This window comes from Melanaphis sacchari, unplaced genomic scaffold (assembly GCF_002803265.2).
Source record: "Melanaphis sacchari strain LSU unplaced genomic scaffold, SCAv2.0 Contig7_pilon_pilon, whole genome shotgun sequence".
NCBI lineage: Eukaryota > Metazoa > Arthropoda > Insecta > Hemiptera > Aphididae > Melanaphis > Melanaphis sacchari.
The window spans coordinates 1,110,954-1,125,208 of NW_020271560.1; the positions used below are offsets into that span (position 1 = coordinate 1,110,954).

General features: G+C 22.5%; 2 protein-coding genes across 3 annotated transcripts in view; one reads left to right on the top strand and one right to left on the bottom strand.

The window, feature by feature from the left end:
* Positions 1-11,945, top strand: part of LOC112601758 (tachykinin-like peptides receptor 86C) — a 123,507-nt gene extending 111,562 nt beyond the window's left edge. For both annotated transcript variants that reach the window (XM_025349531.1, XM_025349533.1), the window contains 5 exons: positions 3,441-3,591; positions 9,335-9,531; positions 9,595-9,725; positions 10,367-10,502; positions 11,862-11,945. In XM_025349531.1, the coding sequence (XP_025205316.1) occupies positions 3,441-3,591; positions 9,335-9,531; positions 9,595-9,725; positions 10,367-10,502; positions 11,862-11,928 (682 nt within the window). In that variant the 3' untranslated portion in view covers positions 11,929-11,945. The remainder of the gene's footprint in view (positions 1-3,440; positions 3,592-9,334; positions 9,532-9,594; positions 9,726-10,366; positions 10,503-11,861) is intronic.
* Positions 11,881-14,035, bottom strand: LOC112601759. Its single transcript, XM_025349534.1, has 7 exons — positions 13,951-14,035; positions 13,774-13,833; positions 13,617-13,694; positions 13,360-13,431; positions 13,260-13,289; positions 13,109-13,192; positions 11,881-12,045 (listed from the first exon to the last, which is right to left on the bottom strand). The coding sequence occupies exons 1-7, from the start codon at positions 14,018-14,020 to the stop codon at positions 11,978-11,980; spliced, it is 462 nt and encodes a 153-aa protein (XP_025205319.1). The 5' UTR covers positions 14,021-14,035; the 3' UTR covers positions 11,881-11,977.
* Between the last annotated feature and the right edge of the window lie 220 nt (positions 14,036-14,255).

The window sequence follows — 14,255 nt, forward strand, 5'->3', positions numbered from 1 at the left end:
ACAGTATGCGACTTTGACAAATAAACGATTCGACACAGCTTTCTTATTGAAATGAAACACATAGCTTACAATACAAATTTTAAAAGCATTTAAGTGGAATACGCTATATTATACAAAGTGATTCAAAATTTATGTCACATCTATTCTATTATATAAATATTATAAATTATTCATTATACAGAAAAATGTTTAATACTTTTTTTTTTTTATGAATATCTAAAATAATTAATATTTTATAAATGTTCTACAACATTTTAGGGGGATTTTAGTATTTGACTTAAAAAATTCAAATGAAAATCCATACTTTTTTCGCAACCCTAATATAAAGAATTTTTTTTGAATATTTTGATACATCGAAAATTGAAATTCAGACGAGTAGTTTATGATTTATAAGTGTTTATAGTTTAAATAAGCAGAATGGAATAGTACAGGGATATCCCCCCAAATTTTGGACTAGTACTTAGCTCACTTAAACTTTAAATACTTATTGTAACTTATAAAATACCCACCTAAATTTCAATTTTTATTTATTAGAATACTCCAAAAAAAAAAAAAATCTTTACATTATAATTGCAAAAAAAAGCATAGACTTCTATTTAAATTTATCATATTAAACAACGAAACTCCCTTTAAAGTATCGTAAAAAAATACAAAAATTAATTACCATTTTAGATGTTTCTAAAAAAAAAAAATTTGTTTTAAAAACTTACACAATGAATAACCATATCATACAAAAATATTTATAAGATAAAATGGCTGTAACATAAATTTTAAATAACTCTGTGCATATTCCCTATATTTTAAATGTGTAACACCAAACTCGTTAATTGAATTACATAGCTTATAAGTTACATTAATTACAACCAATTTTAGTTGCTTAAAATGCAATGTATTTATTTAGATAAAAAAAATTATCTAAAAGTAGAAATTGAATATAATTTTATAATTATAACATGCAAACATTATTTGAATTACCTAATTTAGAATTCTGTTGTATCAAAGTAACATCTACAAAACATACTTTTAAATTATTTAAAAGAAAATATGTATATATTGTTTGCATTATTTTCTTCTAAATAATAAATTGAATATTATATTTTCAAATCAATTTTACTAATTTTAAAAGCATATTTTGTGCGTTATTTTATTTTTACCCAAAGAATTTTGTTTTAACATTAAATTATTCTTGTTTTCCTTTTAAATGCTTATGTATATTTATTATAAATTAATGAACGAACACATAAATATAATTTTTTTTTTAAGTACATTTTGTTTTAATAATCTTTTAAAAGATGTAAAAAACAAAATTGAGAAGGAAAACACTTCATAGTAATTTTTTTGTTCATTATTTAGTTTAAAAATAAGTTGGGTATGTAATAGTACTTTATAGTTAGAAGTCGACATTTAAAGTACGAATAATTTTAATATATACTAATTATAACTATTGTAAATGGAAAAGTTTTTAATATTACAAAGAGCTAAAATTGTTCTCAACACTATACTGAATGAAATGAAATAAAAAAAAAACCCATTTTTTATCTAATGATTATATGTTTGGATACAATTAATAATAAAAAAATGTATATTACACAAAATTAATTTATCCACTTTTCGACACATCTCAAATTTTTGCTTGAGATCTTACAGCACACTAAATATTATTTTATATCATTATACATAATTTAAAATTTTTTAAAGTAAACAAATTAATTAATATTATTTGGGTTTACCACTAAACACATAATAAGAATTCACTTATAATGTATTTATTCTTACAGACATATATTTTGAGAACTTTTATTTAGATATACGTCTAAGGGAGGGGGCTTGACAGTTTTTTAAAACTATATATACATTTTACACATTAAATACAATGTTTTGAGTACTACTTTATATAACAAATATTCAGGTTACATTCCATTGCAAGTATAATTCATTATCACATATAAATATACGTATATTATATGCAATTACAGAGACAACTTAACATTACTTTAAACACCATAATATATTATACTACGTATACACAATGGTATTGTAATATATATATATATAAAGTTGGCAATACTTCAGCGTCTTTTAAAAAAATAAAACTAGTATTACTTAATTGCCTTAAATAAAAAAAAGTATTTAAAATTTTTTTTTTCGAAGTATCTTAATTTTTTTTTTAATATAGTACATAATAATACATAAACATAAGTTATAATTAATAAATAATTATAGCTTGTGACAAAATTAAAATATGTAAATCAGTCCATGATATCAACTCGTGTATGACAAAAAAGATATAAATATGAATATTTAGTTAATTTAAATGTATAAGTAAAAATAAATTATGTTTAATTATTAAGTTCAGAATTTCTATAAGTTTATAAAAATATAATATATTTTGTATGAAAAATAATTAAATTTTAGTATTCACTATTAACTAAAAAAAGATTTTTCATGAACTATTATCTATTAAATGTAAACATTAGATTATCTTTTGAGAAAATGATACTGTTATTATAGACTTAAGTATATAAAATAAATATAATTTTAATATTTAGTTGACTTATTTGTTATTTTTTAAAGTTGTATTATTTTATTAAGTTCAAACTTAAAAAAAAAATAAAAACTAACTTAATATTATATAATAAATACATTTTCTAAACATATAAAGTTTTCAGATAAATACTTAAAATGTAATATACTCCTTGAAGCAATAACTAAACTTGAATCAGTTTATTGATTATAGCAAAATTATTAAAATAATAAAACTTAAACATACAGTAACTAACATTGGACGAATATGATATAATTATAAAATTAGTATATTCAATATTATTTATACTTACATTTCTATTGTATAAATTTAAGTATCTTATAATCTACATTTCACTAACTCTGAACTTTAGTGATGTATATATCTAATCTCAAAACTCAATATATTTTTAATGTCTATACTTTATTGTTCATGTTGAGAACTTTATGTTTACACAAAATCTAATGGTATTTTTCACATGAATAAAACAATGAAACACCTAACTATATTGATTCGCCATTACTTACAATAGATTAAATGTTTGAATAATTCATTATGTTCTTTTTATTTTTTATATATTATACAATAAACAAGCTAAAGTATAGTGTTTCATAAAAATAATTTAACATTTAAAGCAAACTAAACCCAATAAAATTAATCAATCAATTAATATTTAAATAGTACGTATTGTACATTTGTACGTATAAAACTATTTGGTTGAACAAATACACTATCTTAGTAAGTATACAATTAAATCACTTAAAATTATAGTCAAAAAAAATATTACGTAAGCACAAAATGCATAGACAGTTTCAGATTTAATATTTGACCCACTTTTTCAATTACACGTATAAAATATAATATTGCATATACCATTAATTTAACGCTAATGATACAAAGTATTTTCATTTTACAGATATAACATATTATTTCTATGCATCACTTACATAATACCATTGACTGTGATGGCTGTATGTTACACAATTATGGGTAGAGAACTATGGGGAAGTAAGACCATTGGACAGATGACTCAGAGACATGTGGAGTCAATCAAATCTAAGAGAAAAGTGAGTACCGCCCACCGCCGTTTAAATAATACAAACGTAATATTATTTTAAAAATACATGCTATTTGAATCGATTTATATGCATCATAACTAAATGATGAGAATATTTTTATTTATTTATTCATTATTAAAAACAGATGGCAATTCAGTGTACAAAAATTAATGATACAAAGATTAATAATGATATTAATTAGAATATAAAGTAAGATATATTAACAAAATACGAGTATATAAATATATATTTATGTGTGTATGTTTATGTAATTAATGTATTTTATCAAGTTCCTGAGAGAAAATAAATTATTTCGGAATTCGTATAATGACGAGCAAAAAAAAAATTAGGTTAAACATTGTAAATGAGTAGTTTCTTTATCACTTATCTGCTATAATATGTAAATCGATTCTATATAAGAAAGTTTTAAACATTTTTTTTATATATACATTTAGTTTCAATGACGTAATAGTCTACAGTTATCAGGAAACATAAACCCTTTTTTTCAATGAAAAAACTTAAATTAAAAATATTTAATGTATAAAGTTGGCTTACATTTGTATCATTTAATCTGATTATCTGAATACATATGTTTATAACAGTCTTTTTTTAGATATATTTAGTACTAAATACAATACTGAGAATATTCAGTACTATATATTATCTAATATGTTAAAAACATTTTTCCATGATAGAATTATATCCTAAAAAATTTACAATTTTAAAAATTCTTTATTGAGTAGATGTCATGTAGAAACTGAATTGAATACAATTTTAAATCATTAGTGAAGCTATTGGATCACCATTTTTCTAAAAAAGTGTAGTTTTTAATTGTTGGTCGACGAAAAAACACAAAATATTTCAAATGCCTTAACCAATTAGACGTTTTCGTGAAAATGAATTTATCCTTTAATTTATTTTGTTATTTTTTGTACTCAAAACTAGAAATTTAGATGTTCAAATACTAAATAATACAATTTCTACTATATTATATCATTATTAGAATTATTATTTAATTTATTTGTGATATATTTAAACCAAAAAAAGATGAAAATAATATAAACATAATAATCTAACCTAATCGCCACTAAAGAAAATGTTTAAATAAATTTGATAGAAGCTACTCTCAAACTGAATATAAATAATAAAATTAAAATATAATAAAATAATATATAATAAAGACCTAGTGTCTAGTTATCTACCTAATGTACAAAGTTTGTATTTTTTAAAACAATTTGATATATATATAAAATACGGCGTACTGTATAGTTTGAAGTAGTACATATATGTGTTATTAGTATACTATCCGGTCATCATAGCGAAACAAAATAAAAACTAAAACAAAACGAACAAAATGTAGTTAGATAGCGATTTATAAAAATATTATACATAATATTATTTTATTTTAATTAAAATTATAAACAATTATATCTTTAAATAATTTCAATGTTAACACAAATTTTAAATAAAAATGAAGCATTTGGTATATAAATAAAAATAAAAATATAATATTTACATTATTGCATATTAAATTATATGCAACACCTTTTAAAAAGTCTATTGTATTATTCGTGTTAAATAAATTTACCCCATATTTTCTATTATTTTCTTTTATTAATGTCTTTATATATTTTTTTTTTATTATTAGAACAGCCTACAAGTAATATTTCATACCTCAGCTCTTAAATATTTTATTTGTTCCTTAAGCCGTGCTTACATTCTCAGAACGCTGGATGATGTGAACTTACAATACAAAAATAGGTTAGATATAAAAAAAAATTAATGAATAATTGAAAAAAAAACATTCATATTATTCAATACTTTGAAGTTGGTTAATTTCTTATATTTTTAAAAGCATTAATGTACAAACATCATGTACCTACTTAAATCGAAAGTAATGCATTTATAATAGAAATTATCGTATTATTATTTACTAGAACCAGTAAAAATCGCTTTAAGTGAATTTTTTAGATCAGAGACAACATTAGTAAAAAACTGTAGTTAGAAAAGTAAATACCCTAGGTCGGAGACAGAACTTTAGATCACCGCAGTTTGAAAAATCTAGTAGGCGAAGCCGGTGATAACGGCATTTGTGACGTTGGTACCTCTGATTTGGTGGCTTCACACTTTTGCGGTATCGTTTTGAACGCGTAAATAAATAAAAGTTTATAAAAGTCGAATTCGAGTGTCTATTGGTCGGTCATCACAATAAATTCACAAGTGTTATACACCTTGTTACGTAGTTTGCCCGGTGCTTTTGTGTATGGAAAATAAATAAATATATTCCGAAAACGGCAATTGAGTGTCTAGCTATCAGCCATCACTCGGTATTGTATAAATTTGAAAAAATAAGACTTTTAAAAATTCCATCTGCGAATCAACGTTTAGATTTTTTCATCAGTTTTATGTTTCCTTCAATAGAATAAATGTATATACAATTTTCAACTTTACCATTATAAAATATTAAAAATGAACGTACCTTTTCAATTTTGTATATCTTAAGAATTTTGAGGGACATTCTGTCTTTTCTGGCGTACTCTTCGTAAAGTACGTTTTAAAAGATCCTAGCGAGAATATTTCTAACATCACCTGGCGCAATTTAAGAACTGAAAATAATTTGTTGAAGATTATCATTTGACGAATATGTTTTTATTTTCATTTTTCAACGATTTTTCTACATTAAATTATATTAATTTCCAGTACATGTGTATGATTTAAGAGACCTTTTATAATTGGCTCTCAACTAATAGTAATCCGGCCTTTACAATTTTAAACTATATATCTCCAGTTTATGTTTCGTCTGTCTTACGATCCACTCTTTATATCTTACTGTTACTTATCCTTGTTTTCATTACTTTTTATATATTGCATTTTAAGTTGATATGGCACACAAGCAGAAATTTACTAATTTAATATTACATAAAATATCACATATTGAAACATAATTTTGAACATATCATTAATAATTAAACCAATTTTATAAGTTTATGAAATAAAATACTATATAATTATTTATCTACTAATTGCAAAAATTGCAATCGCTATTATTACCTACATAGCATTATTTATTATCGCGGTTTTGCCGTCGCTTTAATAGATACCTAGATGACTATTGAACATACAAATAACAAACACACAATTTATTCTTCTCTTTATCATTTCAAGACTACTGCTTATTGCTTTGAAAAATATAATTTCTAACAAACATCGGCTTTTGTAGAAATATATATGCATAATCAACGATGAAATAAATAATATCAAATATGTCGTTTTTAAAATTCTAGTGATTAGAAAAAATGTCACGAAAATTAAAATATTTTTTTAATTTAACGAATCTTCTATTGAAATATTAATAAAATAAGGATTATATTAAATTCAAGAAATTGTTGTCAGTTATCATTAAGCTATAGAAAAAAAATAGACAAATAAAATAATAAAGTATTTTTATTATAGAACATATTATTTGACCGGATATTATGTCACTACGTTTTGAAAAAATGTATATAAGATATATTATGCAAGAATTTTAAATCGTAATATTTCCCCTTTAACTTTTTGGACGACTCCTTTAATAAAAGCGAGTTTATACTTTACTGTTCCAATAAAATTTACAAACATAATTATAAATGATTATAAATATTAATTTTTAATGTTAATTCAACGACTAAAAAATTATCAAAGAATTTTTTAATAATTTTAATGTTAGTATATCATAATTGAATGAATTTGCGTAAATAAAAATATTTTTTCTTCGGGCATGTTTCAAGTTTTCGCAATCACTGTGAAAATATAAAATCTTCATTCAACAGCCAATTATTTTTAGCTCAAAATATAAATCACCCTCACTATCCATATTGTTAGTGTAAATCTGTCTAATATTGTAAATGTAACATTCAAAAGAATAAATAAAACTTTAATTTTACTTCTTCACATCTAATATAATATGTATTTTTTTTCAAACTTAAAATTTTAACAATACCAAATAAAAATAAAGCTTCAAAAATCCATGCTAAAAAATTTTAAATGATATTAGTTTTACTAATTTAACATATATAAAAGAAAGTTTGTTTAAAAGTACATTTTAGAAAATTAAAATTTGAATTATTTAAAGCAATAAATTTAAAAATGAAATTTATTTTAATAACAGCATGTTAATTGAATAAATGAAAAAAATAGAAGTTATGTTAAGATTAAAATCAAATTTTATTAAATTATATCTTAAATACTTATAAAATGTATTTCTAATGAATTATAGTCATAATATTTTATGTTATACTTTAAATCTGGAAAACAAAATAAAATTGCATAAAATAGTGTATAATCTGTATAGTATGTATAATATTATAACTTTTTACAAAAACACTAATCATAATATAAAATATGATAGTTTACGAGGTTTTTCATTGATCACAATTTCTTCGCTTTCATAATCCAGTTACTTCCTTCTTTATTTATTTTCTTAAAATACTAATAAACAATGCCTTTAAACAATTACGTTGTTTCTGCGAGGATCAAAATTACAGATTCGGCTCCTAAATCACTTTTTTGTTTTCGTTATTCTGCTATGTTTTTATTACAAACCTATATATAACTATTAAAATACTTTTACATAAATATTAATACATACATTAACACTCCATTTTAATATTTCGAGTACAACTATTATTTTTCATTATTATATGTTTTATTTTCATGCATACAAAAACTGGTACTAAAGTTTAATTTAACCATATCTATCAAAGAAATATATTTTTAATCTATTACAATTTTTAATAATTTACCAATATTATATTAAGAATATTAAGATTAACACGTGTTTTGCAGTAAATTTAACCTATAAAACTATTTCAATTTTTTGATTAGTATGTATGATGACATCCCTTGGGTAATCGAAACAATAATATACTAAACAATCAAATAACAATTCTATTAATAAATAATTTACCATCAAAATTGTTCAACCTATTTCGATTTAAATTTTATATTAACTTTATCAAAAGTACATTCGAAATGTATGTAATAAAATGGTTTTTTTTCGTTATATATGAATGTTAACAATATCGAAACATATTATCTAATTTTGAGAAATCCTGTATTTAGAATTCTAAATTTAACTAAGGCAGTGAATTGTAATCGGCTCATGTTTCCACGATTGAATGTGGTTTATTTTCGTTTCAACTTATTGTACCTCGGCGCAAGACGTTACCTATAGTCATAAATATGATTTAAAAATCAATGACGCATATATATTACGACCCACTTGATTCCGGTCGAAGGCACTGGAGTGTTGTTTTCAGGACCAACGGTTCAGTTGGTTTATGATACGATAGAAATGTAATCCATGGTTTTCTGTGGTCAATAATTTCTGTATTTTGGAATAGAAAAAAAAAAACTTTATGAGCTCAATAAGATCCCCACTCGATGTTACATTTTATTAACCCACGTATGATCATTATAAAAAAAAAAAATAAAAAAAAGTTTAAAAAAAACATAAGTTGTAACTTTATCATGTAAAACCATTGTTAAAAGACACAATACTAATGATTTAATTTTTTTATAACTTAACATTTTTTTAATTATCTAATCTATATCTTACAAGCTAAATTTTAATTTGAGGCCAAGACTAAATACATAGATATTAACATACTATATCCAATATTATAACACAATTAAATTAACAATAACATTATTAGTTGCAATTTAGGGAGAAAATTTAAAACCCCGAAAACCAATTTTCGATTTTATTTTCTAGGTTGTCAAAATGTTCGCTGTAGTAGTGATAATTTTTTTAATTTGTTGGTTACCTTATCACTCGTATTTTGTATACGCATACCACAACAAAAGTATAGTAATCAAAACATATGTGCAAGATTTGTTCCTGAGTTTCTACTGGTTAGCAATGTCAAATTCGATGGTGAATCCGATAATCTATTATTGGATGAATCCTAGGTAAGTGTTAATTGTCTAGTCGTCATGGTATTGTTGAATAACTGATAAATATTTTGAAAACAGATTCAGAGCTTATTTTAAATTGATCATATGCTACTGTGGAGGCTTAAGAAACTCTGACAAAGCTACTATTGATTTAAACGTAATTCGAATAAACGGTGAATCTCAATATTACTTGACTCGATCCAAATCAGGTAACTTATTTAAAATACATGAAAAAATAATAGAATAGAACTGTATATTGTAGAATTCAGACATAACCCATTAAATATCAAAACAAAAAATTAAAGGTAGATAGGTAGAAAAAATATTTTTTTATAATAAAAAAACTTTTCAAATTCATGATTAATTAGATGTTAAATTATTACTATACAATAGGAGATAAAATATTGATCAGTTAAAATTTGCATAAGAATAGACAATGTCATAAATATAAAACGAGAGGAGCAAAGAGAAAAAATCTAACTATAGACATGAATTTAATAGTTTTGAAATAAACAATATTACCTATACTAATTTTCAAAAACAAAAACTAAAAAGTTATTCACTTTAAATTAATTACCGGTGTACTAATATTAGTGTACTGAATAAATCAACCTAAAATTAAAAATCAATAAAACTACTTATTCTAGAACACAATATTCTGACATGACTTACATAATTTTTTAACGTAGATATTTGAGTGGCATTATTTAAAAAATTTCGTGTTTTTTTTTTTAATTTTCTTAAATTTATTTTTAATTACACTTTACATTACCATTGGTTTTCAACATAAAGATACGACTAATTTATAGTTAAGTAGCTTTTGAAATTCTATAGTGGAACGATTAACCAGGTCCAGTATCATTGGGAGTCCAACACTTACGGCGTCCACCAGAAACCCAAGTATTGTGTCTACCCAGAGGCTACAGCGAAGTAGTACGTCATCCTCCAAAAACACAAAATAATCAAGAAACAAATGCTATTCAAAGGTAAAAACACAAAGTGTGAATACACTTCAAAGTTAATAAAGTAATCACGTCATTCTCAAAAATTAAAAACATAATAAAAATTGATTATAAAATGTAATGCTTGTCAGAACTCAAAAAAAAAAAAAAATGAATTACATTATTATAATATTTTTTATTAGCATAAACTATGTCTTTGTAATAAATTGGACATGATATAACACTAATCATAAAATTTCACATTATATGAAAAAAATGTAATTTAAATTTTCAATTAAAATTTTTTCATTTTTATATCAGCTATTTAGGTTAAGATTTCATTACATTCTATAACCTTAAAATAGAACATTAAATAACGTATTTACTTTCATATTCATTGAAATACAACATAATATTTGTATAGACAAATCCACAATATTACATTTTTTCTTAGTAAACAAATTTAACATAGAATAATTAATGTATGGCAACTATTTTTGATACTTTTATTTAAATTCAGCTTGCAAAATTGTTCATCATTACTCTCGACATTTCGGATGTGTATTTTATATTAATATTTAATATACATATGCTTTACAGATAAATTATAAATAAATTATTAAAAATTTTTTGAACTTTTGGTAACCACTATTATATAAAAAAAAAACAAAATAATATCTTCTATGTATATGTCTATTTTAGTCTTTTCTATAAAATATTAATACATTATATTTGATATTTGATATTTTAGACCATAAGTAATAAGTACCAAATACTTACCATAAAAATATTTTTCAAAAATTATAAGATACCTTAAAACAATGTTATCTACTACAATTGAGTGGTTTTTTAATTATAATAAATAAACGGAGATAATGATCTGAAATTAACTCTCTCAAAAAATGAAATTTATACTTAAATAAATATTAAAACGAAACTTTTTATTTATTGAACAGCTAAGTAAAATATTTTTGAATATTGTTAACATTATTATTAAAAAAAAACTAAAAAGTTAAAACGTATTAGCCATTATATTTCTAAACAACTTAACCTTTACATTTAATTCTTATACAGTTATAAACAAAATTTTACAACAAGTTGTCACCAATCATACGTAATACATTTGTATACAACATATATTACTATTTTTACCATCTTTTTTTAAATAATCGTGACTTTATCAATAATTTTTAAGACGAAAATAAATAATGATCATACCATTTATTCCAAACATATACTATTATATATCATTTTCAATAAAACTATTAAATAGTGTGTATATAATTATATTTTAAATATGTATAAATAACTATAAATACTACGACTATAAAAAAACAACTTTTTTTTATTACTATTTTTATTTCAATTTGAGTATAAATCAATTAATACATATTTTACTATTAGTTCTAGGCTTCAGAAACTACAGAAGACTAGAAAACTTTCTACACAGAAGCTTATCGATAATCAATGATGTCAATAATGAATATTGTATGAAGATTCCATTTTTGAAAATCTAAGATTTATTGTAAATAATACGACGACAGCCATTTTTGAAAAATTTCCATGTCACTTGGTCCCGTGTAAATACCTATCAAATATTTAAAAATAATTCTGTTAAATAATAATGTTATGTTGGTAAAAAATATACACGTATTTATTTATTTATTTATTTATTTATACACTTTCATGAAAAAATTTTGAAAGATAGTTTTAAAATAGGTAAATTAAAAACGTCATGTTGATTAGATTCTTCATAAGTTGTTTTTACAAGAATTAAAAAAAAATGAGTATACGAAAAAATCCACAATAATTTTTATCAAAGTTTAAAGTAAGAATTTTGACAATTAATATTGTTAAATTCGCAACAATCTTCAAATTATTTTATAGTTGAAATTTTCTAAAATGTTTTATACTTAAGCCTAAAGTTTTAAAAATAAATACAAGGTTCTTTGTGAGATTTTATTACCAATTTCTTATCAAACCTTTTTTATATTTTTTTATAATTGAGAAAAAATAATTATAAATGCTTAAAATTAGCACCATCTTTTTTTTATCATTGTCTATAAATAGCATAATTTCAAAATACGTCATCTCTTTTGAACTATTTACAGACATTTAAAATTTATTTTTATAAATGTGTATAAAAAAATTTTCACTGGATCAAAAAGCTTGAAAATTTAATGAAAAATTCCTCATAAGTTTTTATTAAAACTATTTAAAAATATTAAATACATAAAGTTACAATTTTTTTTTACTAAAAATATTGAATATAAATCCACAATTTTTTTTAATATTTATTAAAAGTTAAAATTTTGACAAAATTTATTTTAACAATAATGAAAAATAAGTAATAACATTTTTAATTATTTTGTTTTTACTTTTTATTCATAAGGACTTAAGACACGTATATCAATATATTTTATAATAGGCGCACAAATAAATTTTCAATACATATTTAGATTATTTTGAAGCTAATGCCTATTTATGTATATCATGAACCTATTCATACCTTTCTACGGTAAGCAGTATTTATCCAAAATTTAATATCAATAACTTTTATAAATATTTACCATTTTAAACGCTAAATATTAATAATCAAATAAATGCAATGTACCTATTTTTTTCATATTTTTCATCCTGTTCCTACTTACCATAAACAGTAGAAGTCGAATCGTCTCTTTTCCCGTTAGATTTTACTGGTATATATGATCCTTTCTGAACTCGATTACCAGCATCTACAATTTATATTATTTTTATAATTTAATAATTTTATGAAATCAAGTAAACATTGTAAAGACTTACCTTTAGAAGTGTCCTTACCCAACATAAAATCTATATTAACAAAAATAATGAAAGTAGTATAATTAATCAATAATTTTGACATTCTAATGAAACTACTCACTTTTAAATTGATTTCCTCTTTTTGTAACAATACTGGAGGCTGTTCTTGCTCTAGCTTTTGCTGACTGGGGTACTATATCACATAAAAACAAAAACAAATATTTAACCCCAGAAACTTCTACAAATTCCACATAGTTCTTCAGAGAACTTTTATGAGCTAGAAGTAGCAGTAATAAACTTATTTAAAATAAAAACAGATACCTATACTCACGGTAAATTTAACACTATCGTTAATAACTTATGTCTAAATAAACTTACTATCCGAAGAGAATATAATTTTACAGGTTCGTTCAACGACACCGTCATCTGTGATAAGAGAAGGATGGCAGTAGTAAACTATAAAAATATATAAGGTGATAAGATTTTTATAGATATAGTTTCAAATTTATTTCATTACTGAACAAATAAAACTTACGTGGCAATTCTTTCAGAAATGTGTCGCTATATTGTTGAACATTTTTCTCTTGGACGGATTCTTCGAAAATAAAAAAAAAGGTTAGATTAATATAGTCTAATAATATATTTATTATTATAAGATACCGTATACAATATGTATATACATTATACTTATTGTTGTACATGCTATGCTTACCTGTAACGAATGTTATGATTATAATAGTCAAATAGCAAATGAACAAAAAACACACTCTGAACGGCTTCATTTTTCAAATAGAAGATTTCTGTAGGATACTTTGCAATTTATAGGAGTATTACAAAGAATAAAAACATAAATATATATATGCATGGCGATCAAACACAGGCAAAAAGTCTATTATACCCGAGAGAGTTACGCGATTCAAGATTTATCTCGTATTGTTTTAGAGTATTTACTCATTATTTCCACTTCGATTGGATTGTCTTTTACATTCGGATGACGTAAGTATAGCCATTATACAT

Excerpts from the sequence above, each read along its gene's own strand:
- LOC112601759 (XM_025349534.1), bottom strand. The coding sequence starts at position 14,020 with ATGAAGCCGTTCAGAGTGTGTTTTTTGTTCATTTGCTATTTGACTATT. Across the intron at positions 13,695-13,773 it reads ATTTCTGAAAGAATTGCCAC|TTTACTACTGCCATCCTTCT; the intron begins GTAAGTTTTATT and ends ATATTTTTATAG. Across the intron at positions 13,193-13,259 it reads GGGTAAGGACACTTCTAAAG|ATGCTGGTAATCGAGTTCAG; the intron begins GTAAGTCTTTAC and ends TATAAATTGTAG.